Source organism: Mesoplodon bidens (genome assembly GCF_964165515.1).
Source record: "Mesoplodon bidens genome assembly, chromosome: 4".
Taxonomy (NCBI): domain Eukaryota; kingdom Metazoa; phylum Chordata; class Mammalia; order Artiodactyla; family Ziphiidae; genus Mesoplodon; species Mesoplodon bidens.
In genome coordinates, this window is record NC_138160.1 from 143929247 (window position 1) to 143954135 (window position 24889).

A 24889-nucleotide genomic window follows, 5' to 3' on the forward strand; every position below is an offset into this window, starting at 1 on the left:
AAATGTGGAGTCTTAACCACTGGACCACCAGGGAAGTCCCTGTCGTCAATTTTAGAACATTTCCATCATCTCAAAAAGAAACCCCTCTACCCTTTAGCTATCAGTATCTTCCCATTTTCCTCCTTCAGGCCCCAGGCAGTCACTAATCTACTTTTTGTCTCTATAGATTTCAGTATTCACTGACTTCATATGAATGGAATTATGTAATATGTGGACTTTGTTGTTGACTTCATTTACTTAGCATAATTTTTTCAAGGGATATCCAGGTATCAATACTTCCTTTGTTTTTATGGCTGAATAATATTGCATTATATAGGCATATCACATTTTCTTTATTCATCTGTTAATGGACATTTGGATTGTTACTACCTTTTGACTATTATGAAAAATGTTGCTATAAGCATTTGTAAAAAAATTAATAAAAAATTAATAAACATTTATTTGTTTAAATAAAACTTATTTAATAAAAAAAATTAATTAAATAGAGTCAGGAGAGCAGAAGGGGGAGCTCCCACACCCTGCAATCATAGCAGAGCCCAAGAGGAAGAAGAAAGACTCCATTCTTGGCAAAGATTCAGTCAATGAAACACCGTAGACTTTACTATAACCCTCCCAAAGTCCTTTTCCCTTCTGTAAAAGCATTCTCCTTCCCTTGCTCTGGGGAGACTTGCACACAGCTTGCGGTGGTTGCACACCCTGAATTGCAGTTCTCTGCTGATCCTGAATAAACCCATCTTTGCTGGAGAAATAGCTGACAGTCTGTTTCCAATCAGTGCTGTCATGTACAAGTTTTTGGGTAAACATGTGCTTTTATTTCACTTGGGCATATGCCTGGGAGTGGAATTGATGGGTCATGTGGTAATTCTAGGTTTAAGTTTTGAGAAAATGCCAGACTGTTTTCCAAAGTGGCTGCATCATTTTGTATTCCCACCAACAGTGTATGAGGGTTCCAATTTCTCCATATCCTCAAGTACACTTATTCTTTCACTTTTGATTCTAGCCATTCTAGTGGGTGTGAAGTTGTGTCTTACGGGGTTTTTTTAAACTGTTATAATTAATATATAACATTATATTAGTTTCAGCTGTACAACATGATGCTCCCACATTTGTATATATTTCAATATGATCACCACAATAAGTCTAGTTAACCTCTCTTACCACACATAGTTACAAAAAAAAATTTATCTTGCAATGAGGACTTTAAAGCTCCACTCTTTTAGCAACTTTCAAATCTACAGTACAGTATTTATTGACTACAGTTGCCATGCTGTACATAACATTCCCGTGACTTATTTTATAAATGGAAATTTGTATCTTTTGACCCCCTTCGTGCATTTCACCTAACCCCCACCCTCGTTGTGGTTTTGACTTGCATTTTCGTAATGTGTAATCGTGTTCAGAAATCTTCATATGTTCTTGACCATTAGTATATCTTCCTTGGAAAAATGTCTGTTCAAGTGTTTTGACACTTTTTAAAATATTTATTTGGCTGCACCAGATCTTAGTTGTGGCATGCAGGATCTTTTAGTTGTGGCATGCGGAATCTTTAGTTGTGGCATGTAGAATCTTTAGTTGTGGCATGCGGAATCTTTAGTTGCATCATGCAAACTCTTAGTTGCGGCATGTGGGATCTAGTTCCCTGACTAGGGAACGAACTAGGGATCGAACCCTGGCCCCCTGCACTGGGAGTGTGGAGTCTTAGCGACTGGACTACCAGGGAAGTCCCAAGTGTTTTGCCACTTTTAAACTGGGTTGTCTGGCTTTCTATTATTGATTTATAGGAGTTCTTTATTTACTCTTGATGCAAGTCCCTTATCAGATATATTATTTTCAAATTTTTATTCCATTCTGTGAGTAGTGTTTTCACTCTCTTGCTTTAAAACTTTATACTTTTAATTGTGATGACATACACATACCATAAAATTTACATCTTAACTATTGTTAAGTGTACAGTTCAGCAGTGTGAAGTACATTGACTATGGGAAACCAATCCCAGAGCTGTTTTCATCATGCAAAACTGAAACTCTATACCCAATTAAACAGCAACCCTCCATTCACACCCTCCTCCAGCCCCTGAAACCATGTGGAATAGACTTCCTTTCTTTTTTTTTTTAATATTTATTTATTTTTGGCTACATCGGGTCTTAGTTGCAGCACACGGGATATTTCATTGCAGCCTGTAGGCTCTTCATTGCCATTCACAGGCTTCTCTTTAGTTGTGGTGCATGGGCTTAGTTGGCATGTGGGATCTTAGTTCCCCGACCAAGGATCAAACCCATGTCTCCTGAATTGGAAGGTGGATTCTCAACCACTGGGTCACCAGAGAAGTCCCTCCCCATGGACTTTTCTTGGGCCATTTGTTGAAAATCAATTGACCATAAATGTAGGGGATCATTTCTAAACTCTCAATTCTGTCCCATTGATCCATATGTCTAAACTTATGCCAGTACCACACTGTCCTGGTTATTGTAGCTTTGTAGTACTTTTTAAAACGTACTACAGTTAACTTGTTCCTGTTCTAGATCCCATTCATCTTCTCTGAAAACCAGTGGCTCTCCTCTTCCCTACTACTCTATCCAATTGGGACCCTGCTCTTCCATCTTACATAACTCTTCCCACTCTGTTCTTCCATACCCCACACCCCAGGACCCCGCTATTCCTCCTCTGGAGCCCTAGCCTTTGTCTCTTTGGAAACCTACTCTCTGCTTCAACATTCTGCCTCCTCACTCTTATTTCCAGGATCTCCTTTACCCCCAGGATGCTTGGTCTCCTCTTCCTGAACCGATTCCTCTTCTGTGGGCAGAACTCTACCCTATGTTCATCTCCTTTCAGTGTTCCTTATTTTCACAGAGCCTTCACTGGGATGGGCATGACAAGTACTGGCCCCAGGTGTGCATAGCTCACAAACATCTCTGGGGAGGCCTTTGCCTCAGCTCCTACTTCCTTTCTCTTACCTGTCACCTGGTATCCTGGGGCTAACTCAGGGATAGCCATGAGAGTTTAGGAGAGGGGACCTTTTACCGGGGAAAGGAAAGGGGCTAAAAAGATCAGATGGATGCTCTTCTTACAAAAGACAGTACACATACGAGTTTTTACTGAATTGAGCAGGTCATTTGTAACACAAATTTTCAGCAGCACCTCAAAATCTGTGCTTTACCACCTCCTCGGGGGGTTGTATCCTTCAAGCAGAGTGGGAATCACTTATTAAGCTACTGTCTCTCAGCTTCAATCTCATCCCTACAGATTTTTGTGTGTGTTGCTGGAACTGGGTCTCAGCAAACCATGTTTCTGCCTTGGTGCAGGCTCCCTCTTAAAGGCTACCAACAGGGGGTGATAGAGAGCCTGAAAGGCTGTAGGGGGGAGAAGGGACTTGATTCTTCCAGTTTCTGGTCAAACCAGCTTCTTCACCCTGGCAAAGGCATGTCCTCCTAGCATCAGCTGCTAACTCCAGCTGGTAGTTTTCTCATCACTCGCAGAACCCGCCTCGTTGAGGCTCCTCAGAGAAACAATCACCAGTCAAGCTGCACCCCTCTCTCCCTCTCTTAGGATTCTGTGTTCCAACCCCACAGGATCCATCTTCCACGTTTCTAAAATTGAAACTATATATAGATAGACAGATATAAGATACTACTACTATACTATACTTAAGATTGGTAACCAACAAAGACCTACTGTATAGCGCAGGGAACTCTACTCAATTTTTTGTGATAGCCTATATGAGAAAAGGATCTAAAAAAGAATGGATATATATATATGTATAACTGAATAACTTTGCTGTACACCTGAAACTAACACAATATTGTAAATCAACTATACTCCAATAAAACTAAAATTTTCTTTTAAACTGGCCAATAATTTTTATATCAAATCCCTTTTTTGTGTGTGTGGCTGCATTGGGTCTTCATTTCAGTGCATGGGTTTCTCATTGCAGTTGCTTCTCTTGTTGCAGAGCATAGGCTCTAGGCACACGGACTTCAGTAGTTGCAGCACTTGGGCTCAGTAGTTGTGGTGCACGGGCTTAGTTGCTCCGTGGCATATGGGATCTTCCCAGACCAGGGATCAAACCTGTGTCCCCTGCATTGGCAGGAAGATTCTTAACCACTGTGCCACCAGGGAAGTCTAAATCCTCCTTATTAATATACCGAAGATGGCTTGTCTTTTCTGACTGGACTGTAGATGCTATAAAACCTTCCTCAGATAAACAACAAGGTCCTACTATATAGCACAGAGAAATATATTCAATATCCTGTGATAAACCACAATGGAAGAGAATATGAAAAAGAATGTGTGTGTGTGTATGTGTGTGTGTGTGTGTGTGTGTGTGTGTGTGTATATATATAGCTGAATCACTTTGCTGTACACCAGAAATTAACACAACATTGTAAATCAACTATATTTGAATAAAATAATTTTTTTTTACAAAGCCCATCCTCCAACTCTCTTAAGTCTAGACATTTTTTGCCAGCCAAGGGAGTTTGAATTCAGACAGACCTCACCTCTACTGGACCAGTCTCTTGATGGGGTCTTTGATCCCTTGTGTTGGCCAGTTCTGTCTCTGAGAGACATCTTCCCTTTCTACTGTGGCCTCTGCCTTTCTTCCCTTTGGGCCGTGACAGTAGCCCATTGCCCAATTTTAGGAACCCGGCCCTTGAACTGTAGGGAGCAAAGCAAACCTTACCCACTAATTGTTGTGTAAGTCTGTTCTAACCTGTTTGGGAGATGCTTGGAGGACAGGTGCAAGGCGCTGGTCTCTCTTGAGCCTAACTCAGCTCTCAGGTAGGAAAAGCAGCAGGCACTGCTCGTAAAAATGCACAGCAGACTAGAGACCCACAAATATCTGGGGCAAGAGATTATGGAGTTTAGACATACCATAGACTGCCCCAATTCTGGAGGAGACGCTGGAGTGAGATTCTTTGAGATATTGGGACATTCAAAGCAGCTGTGTAGGGAATTCCTTGGCCGTCCAGTAGTTAGGACTCCCGCGCTTCCACGGCAGGGGGCCCGGGTTCGATCCCCGGTCCTGGTCGCGGAACTAAGATCCCGCAAGCCGAGTGGCAGGCCAAAGGAAAAGAGAAAAGCAGCTGTGTAGAAAGTTATGTCAGGGATGATGGTGGAGAAGGAAGCACCAGGTACCTGATTCCCCACATAGACAACAATTGTACTGCCACAAACTCTCTGAAGTTAACTCTTTTGAAACGATGGAGTCTTATTTGAATTCGTGGCTTCCATGGGAAATCTTGGCTACTCCACTGTAGCCATTTCAGTCAATTTCAGCCTTTAGTGCAAGAGTGACTACCCATCCCCCACTGCTCAGCCCATGGCAGACAGCTTTGGAGACAGTGGCACCTATGCCAGGTGTGGCTTGCTAGACCCAGGGTGGGACAAAAAGACCTTGTCCTCCAATTATCTGGGTTCTATGTTCTGATGGCTGATTACTGCTTTTGATCACTGAGGTGCAGACACTGAGTCTAGCTAGCATTGTTTCAACCCCTACCAGCCGAAGTGGCTTCCAGGAGATTTTAAGGAACAGTATATTTTTTGTTTGTTTCTTTCTTTCTTTTTCCCTTTTTCAACTTTTTGATTTAAGGATTACAATACTCACAGGCAACCAGATATATGGCCGAATTTAGAAAGTGACTGCAGATGCCCAAGGAAAAATTAAGAGGTACAAACTATTATGTATAAAATATACTACAAGGTGGGAGTTTCCTGGTGACCTAGTGGTTAGGATTCCGGGCTTTCACTGCTATGGCCCAGGTTCAATCCCTGGTTGGGGAACTGAGATCCCTCAAGCCATGCAGCAAGCCAAAAAATAATAATAAACAAATAAAATAAAATATACTACAAAGACACATTGTACAACAGAGGGGACATAGCCAATATTTTATAATAACTATAAATGGAATATAACCTTTAAAAAATGTGAATCACTATACTATACACCCGTAACTTACATAATGTTGAACATCAACTACACTTCAATCTTAAAATATTTTTTTAAATTTAAGTGAGCCAATGGAATCCAAAATTTAAAACAGAATACCATTAACAATTGTAACAAAGAAGATTAAATATTTAGGTGTAAATCTAACAAAACATGTACAGGATATGTATCCTGAAAATTACAAAATGCTGATGAAGTCAAAGATCTAAATAAATGAAGAGACATACCATGTCCATGGATTAGAAGACTCAACATAGTAAACATGACAATTCTCCCCTTGACAGATAAGTTTAAAGTAATTTCTGTCAAAATTCCAGCAAGATTTTGCATAGACATAGTCAAACTTGTTCTAAGATTTATATGGAATGGCATAGGTCACAGAATAGCTGAAAACAATTTTGGAAAAAGTATAAAATGGAAGGGATCACTCTGCCCAATGTTGAGGCTTACTGTACAGCTACAGAAATCAAGATATGGTGGTACTGGTAAAAGGATAGATACCTAAAACAATGGAATAGAATAGGGAACCCAGAAATAGACCCACAAAAATATGCCCAACTGATTTTTTTTTAAGACACAAAAACAGTCAATGGAGAAAGGATAGACTTTTCAACAAATAATGCTGGAGCAACTGGACATTTATGGGAGGGAGAAGGAAGAAGCATTATCTAAATCTTTCACTTCGTACCAAAATTAACTCAAATTATGGACGAAATGAAAATGTAATGCATAAAACCACAACACTTTTAGGGAAAAAAGGAGAAAATCTAATCTTTGGGACTTAGGACTAGCGAAGAGTTCTTAAACTTGATACCAAAAATAAGATCCATAAAAGGAAAAACCAGTAAATTGGACTTCATCAAATGTATAAAATTGTTTGCTCTGCAAGACAGGCTGGCAAGAAGATGAAAAGACAAGCTGCAGACTGGGAGGAAATGTTTGCAAAACACATATCTGCAAATGACTCTTATCTAGAATATATAAAGAACTCTCAAAACTCAACTATTTTTATTTTTTAATCAATTTTATTTATTTATTTATTTATTTATTTGGCTGCATTGGGTCTTCATTGCTACTCATGGGCTTTCTCTAGTTGCTGCGAGCAGGGGCTACTCTTCTTTGCGGTGCATGGGCTTCTCATTGCAGTGGTTTCTCTTGTTGCAGAGCACGGGCTCTAGGCATGCGGGCTTCAGTAGTTGTGACACGCGGGCTCAGTAGTTGTGGTTTGTGGGCTCTAGAGCACAGGCTCAGTAGTTGTGGCGTACGGGTTCAGTTGCTCCACGGCACGTGGGATCTTCTTGGACCAGAGCTTGAACTTGTGTCCCCTGCATTGGCAGGCAGATTCTTAACCACTGCGCCACCAGGGAAGTCCCTCAAAACTCAACTATTTAAAAATAAAAAAAGAAGAAGACCCCAATTAGAAAATGGGCAAAAGACATGAACAGACATTTTATGGAAAAGGACATAAAGTTGGTAAGTAAGCACATTTAAAAGAAAATGTCACCATGATAAGCCTTTATGAAAATGCAAATTCAAACCACAATGAGACATCACTGTGCCCCTTTTAAAGGGCTAAAATAATAAAAGGCAATATCACCAAATGCTGGTGAGGATGCAGAGAAACCAGATCATTCGTGCTTTGGTGGTGGGAATGTGAAATGGTACAGCCCCTCTGGAAAAGAGTATGGTGATTTCTTACAAAACTAAATATGTGCTTTCCATATAACCCAACAATTACACTCTTAGGCATTTATCTTAGAGAAATGAAAACTTAAATTCACATAAAAACCTATACATAAATGTTCGTAACAGCTTTATTTTAATAGCCAAAAACTGGAAACAACCCCAATGTTCTTCAGTGGGTGAATGGTTAGACAAACTGGTACAAACCATGAAATACTAGTCAAAATAAAAAGAAACTAACTATTGATACACACAACAACTTGGACATATCTCAAGAAATTTATTTTGGGTGAAAAGAAAAAGCCAATGTCAAAGATTATGTACTGTATGATTCCAGTTATACAGTGCTCTCTTTTTAAACCACTTGAGATAGAATTCACATACCATACAATTCATCCATTTAGAGTGTACAATTCAATGGCTTTTAGTATATTCACAGAACTGTGCACCATCACTACAATCAGTTTCAGTATATTTTCATTACTCTTACATAAAAACCCTGCACCGTTACCTGTCAGCCCCTTTTATCCCTGGCACCCCATCCCCTACCCTCAATCCAACAGCCCTAGGCATCGCTAATATACCTTCTGTCTCAATAAATTTGCCTATTCTGGATATTGCAATAAATGGAATCCTGCAATACGTGGTCCTTTGTGACTGGCTTCTTTCACTTAGCATAATGTTTTCAAGATTCATCTGTGTTGTAGCATGTAACTGTGCTTCATTTCTTTTTATTGCTGAATAATATTTCATTGAATGGATATACTTTATAACAGTCTTGAAATGTCAAAACTGTAGATGTGGAGAATAGATGAGTGGTTTCCAGGTGTTGGAAGGGGGAGGTGACAGGGACTACAAAAGGGTAGCACAAGGGACCCTTGTGATGGAATTGTTATGTATCCTGGCTGTGATAGTAGTCACACAAATCTAGTCATGTGACAAACTGCAAAGAGTTAAACACACACACTCGTGTGCATACACACACCAGTGCATGTAAATCTGGTGAAATCTGAATAAGGTCAGTGATTGTATGAATTTCCTGGTTGGGATATTGCCCTGGAGTTATGTAAGATATTACCATTGGGAGGAAATGGGTGAAGGTCGTACTGAATCTCTGTATTATTTCTTAAAACTGCATGTGAATCTACAAGAGTATCGAAATAAAAAGTTTGTCTTTTTTTTTAAGTGCTTCGCTGAAGTCTGACCCACACTCAAGGCAAGGGGAATGAGGCCTCACTATCTGAAGGGAGGATGTTATGGACAGAATATTTGCATCCCTCAGAAATTTTTATGTTGAAGCCCTAACCCCCAATATGATGGTACTTAGAGATGAGGCCATTGGGAGGTACTTAGGGTTAGATGAGGTCATGGGGGTGGGGCCCTCAAGGTAGAATAAAGCCCTTATGGGGGACTTCCCTGGCAGTCCAGTGCTTAAGACGTCATGCTTGCACTGAGGGGGCCACAGGTTCAATCCCTAGTTGGGGAAATAAGATCCCACATGCTGCAAGCCACAGCCAAAAAAAAAAAAAAAAAAAAGAGGAGGTAGCCGTCTGCAACTCAGGAAGAGAGCCCTCACCAGGAACTGAATAGGCTGACACCTTGATCTTGGTGTCAAGATCTTCCAGAACTTCCCAGCCTCCAGAATTTTGAGAAATAAATGTCTGTTTCAAGCCTCCCTGTCTATGGTATTGTTATAGCAGCCTGAGCTAAGACAGAGGAATAGCAAAGAAGTTAAACCTATCACACCAGAGATGTGCCATGGAGTGGACAGAGTTGGAGTTAAGCCTCTGCTTTGGAGTTGGAAAGAACTGAGTTCACAGGCATGCTAGTGACCTTGGACAAGTCCCTTGACTCCTCTGAACCTCAGAATGTCCTTCTGTAAAACGAGGATAATAAGGCTGTTGTGAAAGAGCCTTTTTTTTCTTCTTTTGGCTGAGCCGCGTGGCTTGCAGGATCTCAGTTCCCCCACCAGGGATTGAACCCAGGCCATGGCAGTGAGAGCCCGGAATCCTAACCGCTAGACCACCAGGGAACTCCCTGTAACTGCCTTTATACTGCATGACCCACGGCCTGGCAGCATGTAAAGTGGGTATTTGCTGTTATTATTATTTTTGTTATCATTGTTCATGTGTTGTTCATGCTAGCTATATGGTGAAGCAGGCAGGGCCAGGTCTTCCACGACTTCAGATGCCAGGATGAATGGCTTGGACTTGCTCTCCAGAGCACTAGGGAGCAATGCGAGGTGTGTGAGCAGGGGAGAGCTGGAGAGAGATTCTTCTGGGACTGGGATGGATGACTAGGAATTGAAGGCAATTGGAACAGACAACTATGGCCCAGGTGATGGCTGTCTGGCCCTGGGTGATGGCCATGGGGATGGGGGGAGTGAGAGGAAGAGACACATTCAGAACAAGTACTAGGTGTGGGGCTCACATGGTGACCCCATGACCCAGGTTGAGAGGAGCAGTTAAGGGGTGGGGGGTGGGAGTTAGATCAGGATTTCAGTTTTGACCTTGCTCTGTACATACCCTTCCCTCTGCCTAGGATGTCTTTTCTTACTGTACCTTCCTAAAAAACTCCCGACTGGTCCTTGGAGACTCTGCCCAAAGACCCTATCTCTGAGAATCTGGTTTGCAATTTTCTGAGACGCGGGCTGCTCATCAGATTATCCTGCAAACATCTGAATCCCCCGTGTAGCTCACTCATCCCTCCCACCGGGAGCTTCGGGGGCGGGGGGTGGCGGGAAGGGAGGCAGACCTTGGCTGGATCCATTGCCCGACCCTCCACACCCTGAACAAGGGGGCCTTTGCGCACCAAAAAGGAAACACGGTTTACAGGACGTTGCTGCAGTTCAGGATTTGCCCACGCGGAAGCAGCAGTGGACAGGTCAAGAGTCCGAGAAAGGCGCCCGGCATTCTGGCCCCTGCTGGGGGTCCCGGGGAGCTTCCGAGGTCAAGATTTTCAGACGTTGTTTACCGGGCTTGGGGGAACCAACAAGGATCCGGTTTTTCCCGCCCGCAGCACCCACCAAGTAGCTGTGGTCCACAGCCCAACAGCTGGTGGAAATTATGCAAAACCTGTTGATTAGTCCCACCTCTGCTCAGAATTCTCCGCGGCGCCCACCTCCCTGGGGATAAAAACCCTCTTCCCTGCAGCCCCCAAAGCACTCGCACTCACCCCTTACCTCCCTGCCTTCGTTTCCTCCCACTTTTCCCCTGGCTCCCTCTGCTCCAGCCACACTGGTCTTTGCGTTCCTCATATCAAACTCACGACGGTGTCTGGATTTGGGGCAGCTTTGGTGCCTAGAAAAATCCATCTTTGTGGTTACTTTGAAAGTATACAGTCAATTTAAATTGTACCTTTAAAAACAGAGTTTCTGGGCTTCCCTGGTGGCGCAGTGGTTGAGAGTCCGCCTGCCGATGCAGGGGACGCGGGTTCGTGCCCCGGTCTGGGAGGATCCCATATGCCGCGGAGCGGTTGGGCCCGTGAGCCATGGCCGTTGGGCCTGCGCGTCCGGAGCCTGTGCTCCGCAACGGGAGAGGCCACAACAGTGAGAGGCCCGCATACAGCAAAAAAAAAAAAAAAAAAAAAAACAGAGTTTCTCTTAAGTCTTCGGTTCCAATTACAGCTATTATGTTACTTATACACCTGGCAAAGTGGACCATCACTTTCAGAGAGGTCACTGGATACATATTTGGGTCCATTTAGAAATGTAGTGGGTTGAAATCTCTTAAATATTGCAGATGGCATTTATAAAAGTGTTATATATGATTCTTTAATCTTAAATCCCCCCACCAAGCAAATGCTTCTGAAGTCCTTAGCATTGTTACAAATCTAAAAATTAAACATAAATAGGAGTTTGAAATATGTTCTTTTAAACATTCCGATACTGCTTCTTAATTCAGCCAAATTATCATATGACTTTTCAACTTAAAGTTAGCAGCTCAGGGCTTCCCTGGTGGCGCAGTGGTTAAGAATCTGCCCCCCAATGCAGGGGACACGGGTTCGAGCCCTCGTCCCAGGAGATCCCACATGCCACGGAGCAACTAAGCCCCTTCTCTACAACTACTAGGGCCTGCGCTCTAGAGCCCGCGAGCCACATTACTGAGCCCGAGTGCCACAACTACTGAAGCCCGCACGCCTAGAGGCAGTGCTCCGCAACAAAGAGAAGCCACCGCAATGAGAAGCCCGCGTACCTCAATGAAGAGTAGCCCCCGCTCGCGGCAACTAGAGGAAGCCTGCGCACAGCAACAAAGACGCAAAGCAGGCAAAAATTAAAAATAAATAAATTAAGAAAGAAAAAAAGTTACCATCCTGAAATCAATTAACCAGCTCTGGAAAGAGACACAAAAATCTGGTAACTTTTCTTCCCTCCAAAGCGGAGGACCAGAATGGGAAGGAGACTTCTCACTGTAAACTACTTAGGATTTTTTGAATTGAAATTACAAGGGGGAGAGGACTTCAACTTTATCTCTACTAGTTTTTTTTTCTTTCATAAAAAGGAAAATGTATATCTGAAGCAATTACATTTGCTTCTTCATGTGATGGTACAGGGGTGTTTTAGGATTATCTTCTGTGCTTTTCTGGGTTTTTTTTTTTTTCAACTTTGATAAAATTTACCATTGTCACCATTTTTCATTGTACAGTTCAGTGGCATTAAATACATTCACATTGTTGTGTAACCATCACCACCATCCATCTCCAGAACTCTTTTCATCTTGCAAAACTGAAACTGTCTTCATTAAACATTACCGCATTCCCCCTCCCCCAACCCCTGGCACCCACCATCCTACTTTCTGTCCCTGTGAATCTGACCACCCTAGGGACCTTGTAGAAGTGGAATCATACAGACCTTTGCTGACTGGCTTATTTCACTGAGTATAATAATGTCTTCAGGGCTTCCCTGGTGGCGCAGTGGTTGGGAGTCCGCCTGCCGATGCAGGGGACACAGGTTCGTGCCCCAGTCCAGGAAGATCCCACGTGCCGCCGAGCGGCTGGGCCCGTGAGCCATGGCCGCTGAGCCTGCGCGCGACGGGAGAGGCCACAACGGTGAGAGGCCCGCGTACCACAAAAAAAAAAAATGTCTTCAAGGTTCATCCATTTGGAGCAGGTGTCAGAATCGTGTCTATGTTTTTCAGATTACAGTTAAATTAAAATACAAAAGCACGTTAAAAAAATACAAAAGCACATGCACATAATTAAAACAAATGAGACATTTTTCAGGGCATGAAGTCTTAGCTTTCTCTCTGGGCATCTCCACGATTCTGAATACTGAATACGCTCTTCTCCCTCTAATCGCGCACAGGTGAATGGAGCTCTCATCTGCTGATTGTCTGCAGCAGTGGATCAGGATTTAGCTCACAGCCACCCTTTCCTTCCACCTGCCTTCCACACCAGTGTAGATCCCATGCTTAGGTTCCTCTGATGGCCATCTTTGAAATTTTTCAGCAATATACTTACCTCTTTATTTCTTCTTCCACCAAGAGTAATTCTTTTCACTGTTCCAACTGGGTAATATTATAAGTGAGTGTTTTCAAGGCACTTTTTAAACTTTTTAAAATATTTATTCATTTATTTTGGCTGCGTCGGGTCTAAGTTGCGGCACACGGGATCTTCGCTGAGGCATGCAGGATCTTTAGTTGCAGCATGCAGACTTCTTACTTGTGGCACGCATGCGGGATCTAGTTCCCCGACCAGGGATCGAACCCGGGCCCCCTGCATTGGGAGCATGGGAGTCTTACCCACTGGGCCACCAGGGAAGTCCCTCAAGGCACTCCTTACATGCCAGGCACTCCTCAGTATTTCTACACGAATTCACGGGTTCAATACCCACAACAACCACAATCAGATCTCAGACAGGCACCCTTACTCTTCCCATTTTAGAGATGAGAAGCTGAAGCCCAGACAGGTTAAGACACTCCCTCCAGGTCACAGAGCTTCGCAAGTAGCAGAACCAGAGCTGCCTCCATTTACTTCTATTTTTTGTTTTGAATCTCACGGGGGTTGAGTAAGTTATTTCTTTCATGACTGTAGTTGAGGTTTATCAGAACTTGCCCAGTGTACACTTAAGGCTTGTACATATCATTGTATGTAAATTTCACATCAGAGAAAAGAACTGTAAACAAATATCGAATTCTAGTTAATGGTATGAGCACTGAAGCCTTGGCAGGGAAGTGTGCAGATGTCTGCAACATATTAAAATAGGTAAAGAGTAAGATGGATGAGTGAAGGGATGGATAGATATTAAAGCAAATATACGCAAATCTTAATTGCAGTATCTAGGAGCAAGTGTGTGGCTGTTCGCTGGACAATTCTTTCAACGTTGCTGTGTGTTCGAAATATTTCAGAATAAGATACTGGGACCTCTGTCCCGTGATCCCCACAGGGAAACCTGTCTTCTCCAACCCAGACAAGCAAGAGGCCCCTCAAATTCAATGTACCCATGCTCAGGTTTGTCCACTTCCCCCAAAATGGTTCCTCTCCTTGAGTTTCTTCCTTGGGTCTGGGTTCTCGTTCTCCAGACCTGAAAGCTGGAAGTTGCCAGAGATTCCTCCCTCTAACCACTGGGTCCCAAGATTTATCTTAGGGTGACCAACTATCCTTCTGATTTACCCAAGACTGAGAGGGTTCCTGGGATGTGGGACTTTCTATGCTAAAATCAGGAAAGTCTCCGGCAAACTGGCATGAGTTGGTCCACCAACTTCTTATTTCTGCCTCTTAAACATGTTCAGTTTATCCAAATTGCCACTGCCCTAGTCTATAATAATAATACACATACACAATAATAATAATAATAATAATAATAATAATACACATAATAGTGATAATAATAACAAGCAGTGACAGCTAGCTTATAGGGGGTGCTGGCTATGAACAAGGTCCTCTTCTGCATGTTCCATCTGTGACAGGACTTTTGGTGCCAGTACACGACACTCTGTACTGAATAACTGTAACATCACCCGTGTTAAAGATGAAGAACCAGGGCTTCCCTGGTGGCGCAGTGGTTGAGAGTCCGCCTGCTGATGCAGGGGACACGGGTTCGTGCCCCGGTCTGGGAGGATCCCACATGCTGCGGAGCAGCTAGGCCCGTGAGCCATGGCCGCTGAGCCTGTCCGTCCGGAGCCTGTGCTCCGCAGTGGGAGAGGCCACAACAGTGAGAGGCCCACGTACCACAAAAAAAAAAAAAAAAAAGATGAAGAAATAAGGTACAGAGAGGTAAAGCCCCTAGCCCACAGTCACACAGTTAAACAACAACAGAGGAGCTGGAATTTGAACTCAAGCAGATGGCTGCAGAGCCCCCTGGCGCAACCACCTTTAAACAGCCATGCTGGAGGGCTGACCCAACTATACCAGCCACTTGTGGGGGGCAGTGTCCCCCTCATTGTAGGCTCACCCTCCATCAACAGTCATCCATGCCTTCATCAGAATGGTTATTTAGGTAAATACTGTTTTCCTGATTACAAAATCTTTACTAGCTTTTAATTTTTAAAGATGAATTCAGTAAAGTGGAAATTAATAATTTCCCAGGGCAACCACCTCCGGAAGATACCACTCTTAATTTTGTTCCTGTGGGCACCAGAATTATTTCTTCTTGGTGAGTAGCAACCAAGCACTTGTAGTTTTGTATCAAGATATAGTGTGATAGATAGATAGATAGACTGATAGATAAAAATTAATGGATGGATAGATAGAGATACAGATAGATGGATAGATATAGATCAATGGCTAGATATAGAGATAGGTAGATAGACAGATAGATAAAAATAAATGGATAGAGATACAGTTAAATAGATGGATAGATGTAGTTAAATGGATATACAGATAGGTACATATAAATAGATATAGAAATGAGACTTCCCTGGAGGTCCAGTGGTTAAGACTCTGCACTTCCACTGCAGGTGGCATGGGGTCGATCCCTGGGCTGGAAACTAAGATCCCCACATGCCGTGCAGCCAAAATAATAATAATAATAATAATAATAATAGATATAGAGAGACAGGCAATATAGATCTGTCTGTGACGTGCTTTTTTCCAGACTGATCTTTTAAAAACACAGCTTGGACCCTATCCTGAAAACCTGTCACGGTCCAGATCGAGTCCACACTCCATAGCTCCAGGCCATTAGCTCCTGATCCCCACCTCCTGATACCTCCCACCTCAGGCTCTCCTCACGACATATACCAATCTGCTGCACACCTCCCTTCACTGACCATGCTTGTCAGAAGTAATGCTAACCGCCTGCCCCCCTTCTGACCCCATCGAGTGGACATTTGTTGTCCACCCAGACCTGCTTTCATGGGAATTTCTTTGAAGGGGGGCAGAGACTTGACAACAGTAGAGACAGGGGAGTAGGTGTTGGGTGTGTGTGCTGAGTCAGGGTGTCAGGGTAGTCTGAGGAAGTGGCATTGAAGCTAAATGCTCAAGGACAAGAAGGTGGGGGAGAGTGGGCCAGTGGAGGGCACAGCAAGTGCAAAGGCCCTGAGGTCAGAATACACTGTCCTTAGTGTGACTTGTGCACAGTGGCCCCAACACGAAGGAGATGTACACATTGACATGTCTCCAAGAGTCCTGGACAGATTATCAAAAACAACAACAACATTTGGGACTTCCCTGGTGGTCCAGTGGTTAAGACTCCCTGCTTCCAATGCAGGGGGCACAGGTTCAATACCTGGTGGGGGCACTAAGATCCCACATGCCATGCAGCTTGGCCAAAAAACAAAGAAAACAACAACAAAACAACAACGTTTAGATCTGAAGCAAGCTGTAAAGGAGTTAGTGGTATCCACTCAAAGGATGAAGCCAGGAGGGTGGGGGGAAGCTGCACGTTCAGACTGGAGGGAAGAGTGTGTCGTGCAAGCGAGTCCCTTCATTCCATCCTTCCCCAGATAATTCCTGAGCAGCTGCCTTTGTGGGTCCCAGATTCTAAACGCCAGAGAAACAGCAGCAAACACCACCGACTGCAGACAGTTCTTGTCTCCTCAGACCTCATTTGGGTGGGGAGACAGACTGAAAACAAGATAAGCAGAGTTTGGTTCATCAGGCAGCGATAAGGGCCACTGAGAAAACTACAGCAAGTTAAGAGGGAGTCAGGATGGGGGTGGGAGGGACGCTTTTTAGATAAGTTAAAGGAACTTAAATACAGTGGGAGGGAGCCACGGTGGTAGCTGGAGAAGGAACAGCCTTCTAGGAAAATGGAGCAGCAAGTGCCAAGGCCCTGAAGTCACAGCGAGGGCTCCTGTTCCAGGAAGGGTGAGAAGGCCAGAGGAGTGGTGAGAGCTGGAGCAGAGAGGGGAGGGGAGGGCAGGGAGGAACTCAGCCATGGGATTGACGTTGGTGTTGGGAAGCAAGGCAGGAGTGGAGGGGGAGGGAGGCTCAGAGCCAAATCCTGATCCACCTCCACAGAAAATCAGCAGAAGCAGGTCTCCCCTGGGTGAATGGAGGGAAAAGAGTTTATTCAGAACCCCAGAGGTGACCAGAGAGATATAGCCAAGGGTTCACAAGTTTCATTACACACTCCGCAAGAAGTCTGATTTCTTTTTGTGTGCATGTGCTTTTGTACTTTTTAATTTCAAAGATATAGAAAATGTTAACATTTGACGAACTTAAAAAATGGTATCAGTAGGGAATTCCCTGGTGGTCTAGTGGTTAAGACTCCACGCTTCCACTGCAGCGGGCATGGGCTTGATCCCTGGTCGGGGAACTAAGATCCCTGCGTGATGCACAGCATGGCCAAAAAAACAAAAACAAAAACAAAATGGTGTCAATAGCATCCCATTTTTCAGAAGACACATGTAGGCATAGAAAAATTAATGGAAAAAAACTACTGAATAGTCACTCTCTAGGCAGACAAGTGTAATCATTTTCCTGGTACTTTTCAGTATTTTCCAATGTTTCTTTAAAGACCAGGTAATAAGATATGATAATAAATATTATAATTTTGTGTGATCTCAAAAAAATACAGAAAGCATAGAAGATAATCCCTCAAACACCCCCAGACCTGCCACATGAAGAAGCAAATGTTAACATTTGGTCCTAATTGCCTCAGATAATTTTTTTTTTCCTCTTCTGTGAAAGGAAACAGTAGGGATAAAGTTGAAGCCCCCTTCCTGACACTCCCTTGTCCCTGAGCCCCAATTCCATTCCTCTTCCTGTCTCCCCAGAAAACATCACTGCCCTGGATCTGTGATGAGGTCTTTGCTTCCCATGTTTACATTCAGACCACAGATACGATAGGAGGAAGTTTGCATTTATTCTGCTGGCAAAATAACAGTGCTTTTCAAGCAAAAATCCAAACAATACATAAAGTATAAAATGGAAGGAGAATGCCCCACCCCACCCCTGAAGAATGGAAAGTAATTAACAGCTAGAGTATAAATTTCACCAGCACATGGGGCCCCAGCAGAGCAGGTGTTTCCTATCTGTCTTGTTCCCTGCTGGGTCTGCCAGTACTGGGCATACAGCAGGTGCTCAGTGCATGTCGAATCCACGTTTAAGTTTCTTGGATCATGCCTGTTTTCAAAGTAAACTGTTTTATTTTGGAGTAATTATAGATTTACAGGAAAATTGCACACAAAAAAATGCAAAGAGTTCCAACATACACCTCACTGTTGCTTCTATGGCCAGCATCATCTGGAACCATGATATACCTGGAACCTATACGCGATTCTGTTTCTTAGTTGTGTTACTATTCACAAAACTCCAGGCTTTGTTTGGATGTCACCAGTTTTTCCACAAGTGCCCCTTTTCTGGCCCAAGATCCCACATTCAGTTCGTCCTCTCAGCTCCTGGGTCTCCTCCAGTCTGTGACAGCCCCTCAAAGTTGCTTTTTCATGACTGGGCCATTTTTGCAGAGTTCTAGGCAGGTATTCTGTAGAATATCCCTGGATTTGGGTGTATCTGGTATTTTTCTCATCATAAGCCTGTGGTTATAGGTGACGGGAGAAACCCAGGACGTGAGGGGCCCTTCTCATGACATTATGTCAGGGCCACGTGATATCGATAAGACATCACTATGCTGTTCACCTGGATCATCTGTCAGGGCGGTGTCTGCCAGGTGTCTCCACCAGAAAGTTCTCATCTTTTGCTTTTCCCAAAAGAGACTAACTCTTTTGCCTCCCGCCCACCTTCAAAAGGAGGGGGGAGGGCTTCCCTGGTGGCGCAGTGGTTGAGAGTCCGCCTGCCGATGCAGGGAACACGGGTTCGAGCCCCGGTCTGGGAAGATCCCACATGCCACGGAGCGGCTGGGCCCGTGAGCCATGGCCGCTGAGCCTGCGCGTCCGGAGCCTGTGCTCCGCAACGGGAGAGGCCAACAACAGTGAGAGGCCCGCATACCGCAAAAAAAAAAAAAAAAAAGGAGTTGGGAAGGGTTGCAGCCCCAGCTCCTGGAGGGGTGTTTCAACATGAATTATTTGCGATTCTAAGTAAGACTGGACTCTTCTGCCCTCACACCTAAAGGAAACTGAGGTTGAAGATGACAGACTTCCTCACTAGAGTGTGGCGCAGCCCGGGGCTGAGGCCCCACCCAGCGCTGCGATTGTGGGGGCCGTGGGCGCCCCAAGTGCGCAGGCAGGTGGAGACTCTGCCTGCGTGGGGACAGGGGGAGGAAATCGGGTGCCGGAGCCACCCTGCCCGGCCGAGCTGCAGCCCAATCGGCAGGTCTGGGCCGCCCTCCAGGGAGCGTTACCTCCTGTTACAGAAGTGCGCCCCGCAGGCGTGGTGGCGCGCAGTGGCCCAGCAGCATCCCCGGGCGCGCCGGCCTGGCCAGGAGGCCCAGGCGCTCGCGCTTGCCGCCGGGGATCACCTGGGCCGCCCCCTGCCCGCCGGCAGGGCGGGCTAGCTGCCGCCTCCTTAAAGCCGGGGCAGCCCCGACGGCTAGCACCCCGCACTCCTGCAGCTCGACTCGCGCGGCCGCGCCGGGCCTTGACCTCTGGCCCAGCCTTTGCCAGGTGAGACCGCCCGGCGGCGGGAGGTCTCCACCCGGAGGAGGGGTCTCCGTCTGCCCTCGTGACCTACTTCCTGTTTGTCGGGGCTGCGGGGCCGTGAATGAGGGGCCCGCATCCACTCTCGCAAGAGGCTGTAGGAAACCAGCGTGAGTGTGCAGGGGGCAGTCAGGGCCGGGAGGAGGGAGGCAGGGAGGGGAGGGGCAGGTCAGAGCGGCCTCAAGTGCAGGGGCCCCGCTGCCCCATAGCCTGCCCCCCTGCCCTCAGGGTCTGAGGGTGTGAGGGTCAAAAGTCTGGGGTCACACGGTTTCCCACCAGCTGCCTCCTGCCTGGGTTCCTCCTGCAGGAATGGGGGGTGGGGCAGAGAGGAAGGTGTGGGCAGGACTTCCTGGAAAAGGGAGCCCCTGCTGTTTGGGGGAGGGGGGGTGACCCTGGGACTCGTGCTCAGATGTTGTCAAACACACCTCACACACCGGACCTACAGCTCAGCTGAGAGACACAACATGTAGACACACAACTCGGCTGGGGCACAAGACAGGGACACACAAGTCCTCGTCCCACACACACAGTTCCACTTGAAGACGCAGGCGCGCGTCACAGGCTTGCCACATAGGCCTTGCCAGCTCAGTGTCCACAGCCACGGGGACATGGGACTCCCAGGCACACAGCAGACATGTGACCGAGGCAGGCACGCTTGGCTACACGCAGAAAACAGCTCAGACACACCCAGGCACTGGCAGACAAACATGTCCGCGGAGGACACGGATACACACACGGGAGGTGCCTGGCCGGGGCGCACAGATAGAGCTGCGCACACAGCACACACGAGGCCCACGACACAAACGCGCTCCCGTGGGCAGACGCAGAGCTTGTGGGGCAGGCGCGGCCGCACTCATAGGCCAGACCACCCCCACCCCCACCCCCACCCCCACCCCCGCTCCCGCCTCGAATCCCGTGTCAGGCCGCCAGGGAACTAACTCCAAGGCTCACATGACCCGAGGGGAGGGCTTCTGGAACAGTTGGCGGAGAAACTGCATCATCCTCTCTAATGATCCGTTTCCGCCCCCAGGGAATAAAGGCTCAGTGACGGCCAGTTCTGCTCTGGAGCTCACCTGCCTCTCTGAGCCCCCAGCCGACTGGCTTGTGCCTCCCCCAGGGTGAGTGCTGGGCCCCGCATACCCCCTCTTCCCCGCCCCGCTGGCTGGACCCTGCCTGCCCCCTGACCCTCCCAGTCAGCTCTTGCACTCAAGTCCCGGGAGCTAGGGAGCCAGGCCATCCCTGCAGGGAGCCGTCTCCTCCTTTCTCAGAACAGGGCAAGTGGGGATCTCGGGGGGCGCATGCTGCCCATGCCCCAGACGCTTGTCTCTCCCCTCCCAGATGGACACGTGGACGGTGCTGCTCGTCCTGCAAGCCTCGCTGGTGCTCCCCCTGGTGCTCCCCTGGGCTGCCGGCACCAGTACCAACACCCGCACCGCCCCCGCCCCTGTCCTGCGCTTTGTTGCCGTGGGTGACTGGGGAGGGGTCCCCAATGCCCCGTTCTACACAGCCCGGGAAATGGCCAATGCCAAGGAGATTGCCAGGACCGTGCAGATCCTGGGCGCAGACTTCGTCCTGTCCCTGGGGGACAATTTCTACTTCACTGGCGTGCAGGATGCCAACGACAAGAGGTTCCAGGTGTGCGCCACTGGAGTAGGTGTGGAGGCGGGGGGATGCGTGGAGAAGCCACTCGACCTTTTGACTCTGGAGAGGGCAGAGGGAAGATGACACTTGTAGACACCTAGCACACTCAGCGTCTCCCTTGTACATAGCACCTGACTTGGTAGGAGCATCCGATGGCTGCTTGAACCTGCGGGGGGGTGGGGCTCCCTTCTCTGTCTGCTGCAGGAGACCTTTGAGGATGTGTTCTCTGCCTCCTCACTCCGCAACGTGCCCTGGCACGTGCTGGCTGGCAACCACGACCATCTGGGGAATGTCTCGGCACAGATAGCCTACTCCAGGATCTCCAAGCGCTGGTGAGCCTGCCCCTCCTTCTGTCCCTCCGCCAGCCTCGCTCAGGTGGGCAAAGAGATCCATCAGCCAGAGCTGAGCCTGGGGCTTCTCTGCCCAAGACGGGCGCCCACCACCTCCATCCCATCCACAGGAACTTCCCCAGCCCTTACTACCGCCTGCGCTTCAAGATCCCACGGTCCAACGTGTCCGTGGCCATCTTCATGCTGGACACAGTGACACTGTGTGGGAACTCGGACGACTTTGCCAGCCAGCAGCCCGAGAGGCCCCGCAACCTGGCAATGGCCCGCACGCAGCTGGCCTGGATCAAGAAGCAGCTGGCGGCGGCCAAGGAGGACTACGTGCTGGTGGCCGGCCACTACCCCGTGTGGTCCATCGCCGAGCACGGGCCCACCCACTGCCTGGTCAAGCAACTGCTGCCACTGCTGAGCACGCACAAGGTCACCGCCTACCTGTGCGGCCACGATCACAACCTGCAGGTGAGGGAACTGAGGGTGGGGCGAGAGCCTGGTAAGGGGTCCCCAGCCCAGCCACTGTGCCACATGGCATATTGGGGTCCTTCTGTTTGGGAGCCCCCTGAATGTCACTCTCTCTCAAACTCTATGCTCGCTAACCAGAAAACAGCCCAAAGTTCCCTAAAAGCCGTTTCACGGGTCCCAGTTGACTATTGATTGCTCAGATCAATACACTCTCACACGTGGGAAAACTGAGGCCCAGGACAGGAGGGGGTGGAGTATGTCCCTTGCTCAAGGTGACTCTGTGGTCCATCACAGGCCTGACCCTGGACTCAAGACAGGTAGACACCAAGCCCGTGGTCAACCTCACTGAGGGGCTGGGGGCTCCACTGACCCTGCTTCCTCTGTCCACAGTACCTTCAGGATGAGAATGGCGTGGGCTTCGTGCTGAGCGGGGCCGGGAACTTCATGGACCCCTCGAAGAAGCACCTGCGCAAGGTCCCCAACGGCTACCTGCGCTTCCACTACGGGGCCGAGAACTCACTGGGTGGCTTCGCCTACGTTGAGATCAGCCCCAAAGAGATGAGTATCACTTACATCGAGGCCTCGGGCAAGTCCCTCTTCAAGACCAAGTTGCCAAGGCAAGCCAGGTCTGAGCACCAGCACCGACGGGGGCTCCACGCTGGGGCCTGAGTTAGGGGCGCCTCCCTGCTGGTGGGTGAGTGGGCCCCGCTGGGACCCCCTGCCCATGGGCAGGCTTTCTCAAGGGCCGGTGGTACTACGGCAGAGCGGGAAGGAGAAGGACAGATGAGAAACTGTGGTGCCACATGGCCTTTGTGACAAGGATGCCCACATACGTGAAAGAAGCATGGACATGTGTTCCGGCCAGAGTGCCAGGCCCCTTGGCCGGGCTCGCCCAGCCTGAGTTCCGGGCATTGGGGGACAGTGAGGGAAAACCCTCCCCTGGATCAGGCATCCTTCTGTCACTGCCAAATAGTCAATAAAAAAAGTAGTTGCAGAGGCTGAACGTGTATCATGAGCATCCCTTTCCTCACCTCACTGGCAAGATGTATCACCTGGGCTTGAAAGGGTTGGGGCTCCCCCACTTGCTGGTCTGCGTCTCCATCTCTAAGCCTCATCCATAACCAACTGGCCTCATACATGGATGCGATTTTAAGTAAAGACCAAACACAAAGAAGGGTCCAACGTGAAGCAAGCCTTCCTCCCCCATGCTCACCTTCCTAGGGACAGCCATCATCACGTTCTTTCCTTCCATAATAAAAACATCCTCCTTTTTTCACACAAAGCATCACAATGTATACACAGTTCTGCGTGCGTTTTTCTTTTTTCCTTTTTTTTTTTTTTTTTGGCGGGATCTTAGTTCCCAGGGATCGAACCCATTCCCCTCACAGTGGAAGCACGGAGTCTCAACCACTGGACTGACAGGGAGGTTCTTTTTCTTCTTCTGGGGTGGGGGGGTCCTATTTAACCACAAGTGGACTGTTCATATCAGAACATTCATTTTTGTTCATTTCACTGTGGAATCGGTGCTATTCATATGGTTCGAAAATCTAAACGGTAGAAAGGTAAAATATCTCTCACCCCCTTCCCATCTGTCCCTCCACCTTTCCGGAAAGGAAATAGCTTTCTGTAAATGCCTTGGGCTTCCTTGCAGGATTTCTGTGTGCAAATGAAAGCAAACCTGAACGGTTTTTTCCTCCCCTTTCCCACTGATCTGCACCTTGCTTTTTTGGTTTTGGTTTTGTTTTCTTTTTCAAACCAACTTCACTGTGGTCTAATTGACACATTTTGAAAGTCTGCAGTTCAGTAAGTTTTGACAAAGGCACACACCCACAAACCCACCACCACAATCAAGATACAAGCATTTCCTGCACCCCCAAAGGTTCTCTTCTTCAATTTGCTGTTGTCCCTGGAGATCTGCCCATCAGCCCTCTGGGGGAGCTTCTTTCTGCAGCTACAGAGGCCCCACTGTGTGCCAGTCCCCAGCTGTCCATCTAAACAGCCATCTACTGAGGGTCGCCTGGATTGCTTCCAATAATTTTGCTATCCTCAAACAATACTGCCATAAGTGACCCACACATTCATTTCCTACATATGCAGATATGCTTGTAGGATAAACCAAATACATTCCCAAGAGCAGGATTGCCCTGCTTTTTGACAGCCATGGAGTTTCTGCCTTATGTCACCAGCTCCTTGCTGAGGCCTGCGGAAATCTTTTCCTATCTTTCCCTCTTACCAGCATAGTTGCAGTGGACACACCTGGACCCATGCTTTTGCACATCTGTGCAAGTACGTATGGAGGAAAACTTCCAGAAGCAGAATTATTTCAGGGCCTGTTCCTGCCGAGGAATGCTGAAAGCAGAATGCTCACCCTGAACCGAAAGCTGCAGAGAAACCCAGTTCCCCTCTGGGCTTCTGAGTTGACTAACACCCACCACAAAGAGCCTGAGCCAGCCAGTCACAGGAACTTCTCTCTTGGCCTGCCCTCAACGGCCACTTCAGCTGCTACGGGGCCAGGGACCCAATTGTTTGGGTCCAGCTGCCTGCCCACCTAAATAGAATGAAATAGCACCCTGGGTAAAATAAGTGAGGTTACTGAGTTCTGGGCAATGGGGGTGCAGCTGTCTCCTGAATCAAGCATCCTTTGGTCACTGCCAAATAGTCAATAAAAGAATACCTGCAAAGGCTGAACGTGTGTCATGAGCATCCCTTGCCTCACCTCTCTGGGGAAAGGGACTTGATGGAAGTGGCACCTTCTGTTTGCTACTTTGTAGCAGTCAACACTGCTGAATTTGTTACAAGGTAACATGAGTTACTATTAAAATTAAGCAAAGCTGTCTTAC

The 24889-nt window shown here is 47.3% G+C and overlaps 1 protein-coding gene across 2 annotated transcripts; it reads left to right on the forward strand.

Moving 5' to 3' along the window:
- Positions 1-19340: 19340 nt before the first annotated feature.
- ACP5 (acid phosphatase 5, tartrate resistant) lies at positions 19341-23052 on the forward strand. Of its 2 annotated transcripts, none has more exons than XM_081233155.1 (6): positions 19341-19569; positions 20633-20720; positions 20941-21237; positions 21448-21575; positions 21704-22049; positions 22440-23052. In XM_081233155.1, exons 3-6 carry the CDS (start codon positions 20941-20943, stop codon positions 22716-22718), a joined length of 1050 nt encoding a protein of 349 aa, XP_081089281.1. In that variant the 5' UTR covers positions 19341-19569; positions 20633-20720; the 3' UTR covers positions 22719-23052. The 2 variants fall into 2 exon arrangements, with proteins under 2 accessions (XP_081089281.1, XP_081089282.1); XM_081233156.1 differs by lacking the exon at positions 19341-19569 and adding an exon at positions 19694-19712.
- Positions 23053-24889: the final 1837 nt, after the last annotated feature.

Excerpts from the sequence above, each read along its gene's own strand:
- ACP5 (XM_081233155.1), top strand. The coding sequence starts at position 20,941 with ATGGACACGTGGACGGTGCTGCTCGTCCTGCAAGCCTCGCTGGTGCTC. Across the intron at positions 21,238-21,447 it reads CCAACGACAAGAGGTTCCAG|GAGACCTTTGAGGATGTGTT; the intron begins GTGTGCGCCACT and ends TGTCTGCTGCAG. Across the intron at positions 22,050-22,439 it reads GCCACGATCACAACCTGCAG|TACCTTCAGGATGAGAATGG; the intron begins GTGAGGGAACTG and ends CTCTGTCCACAG.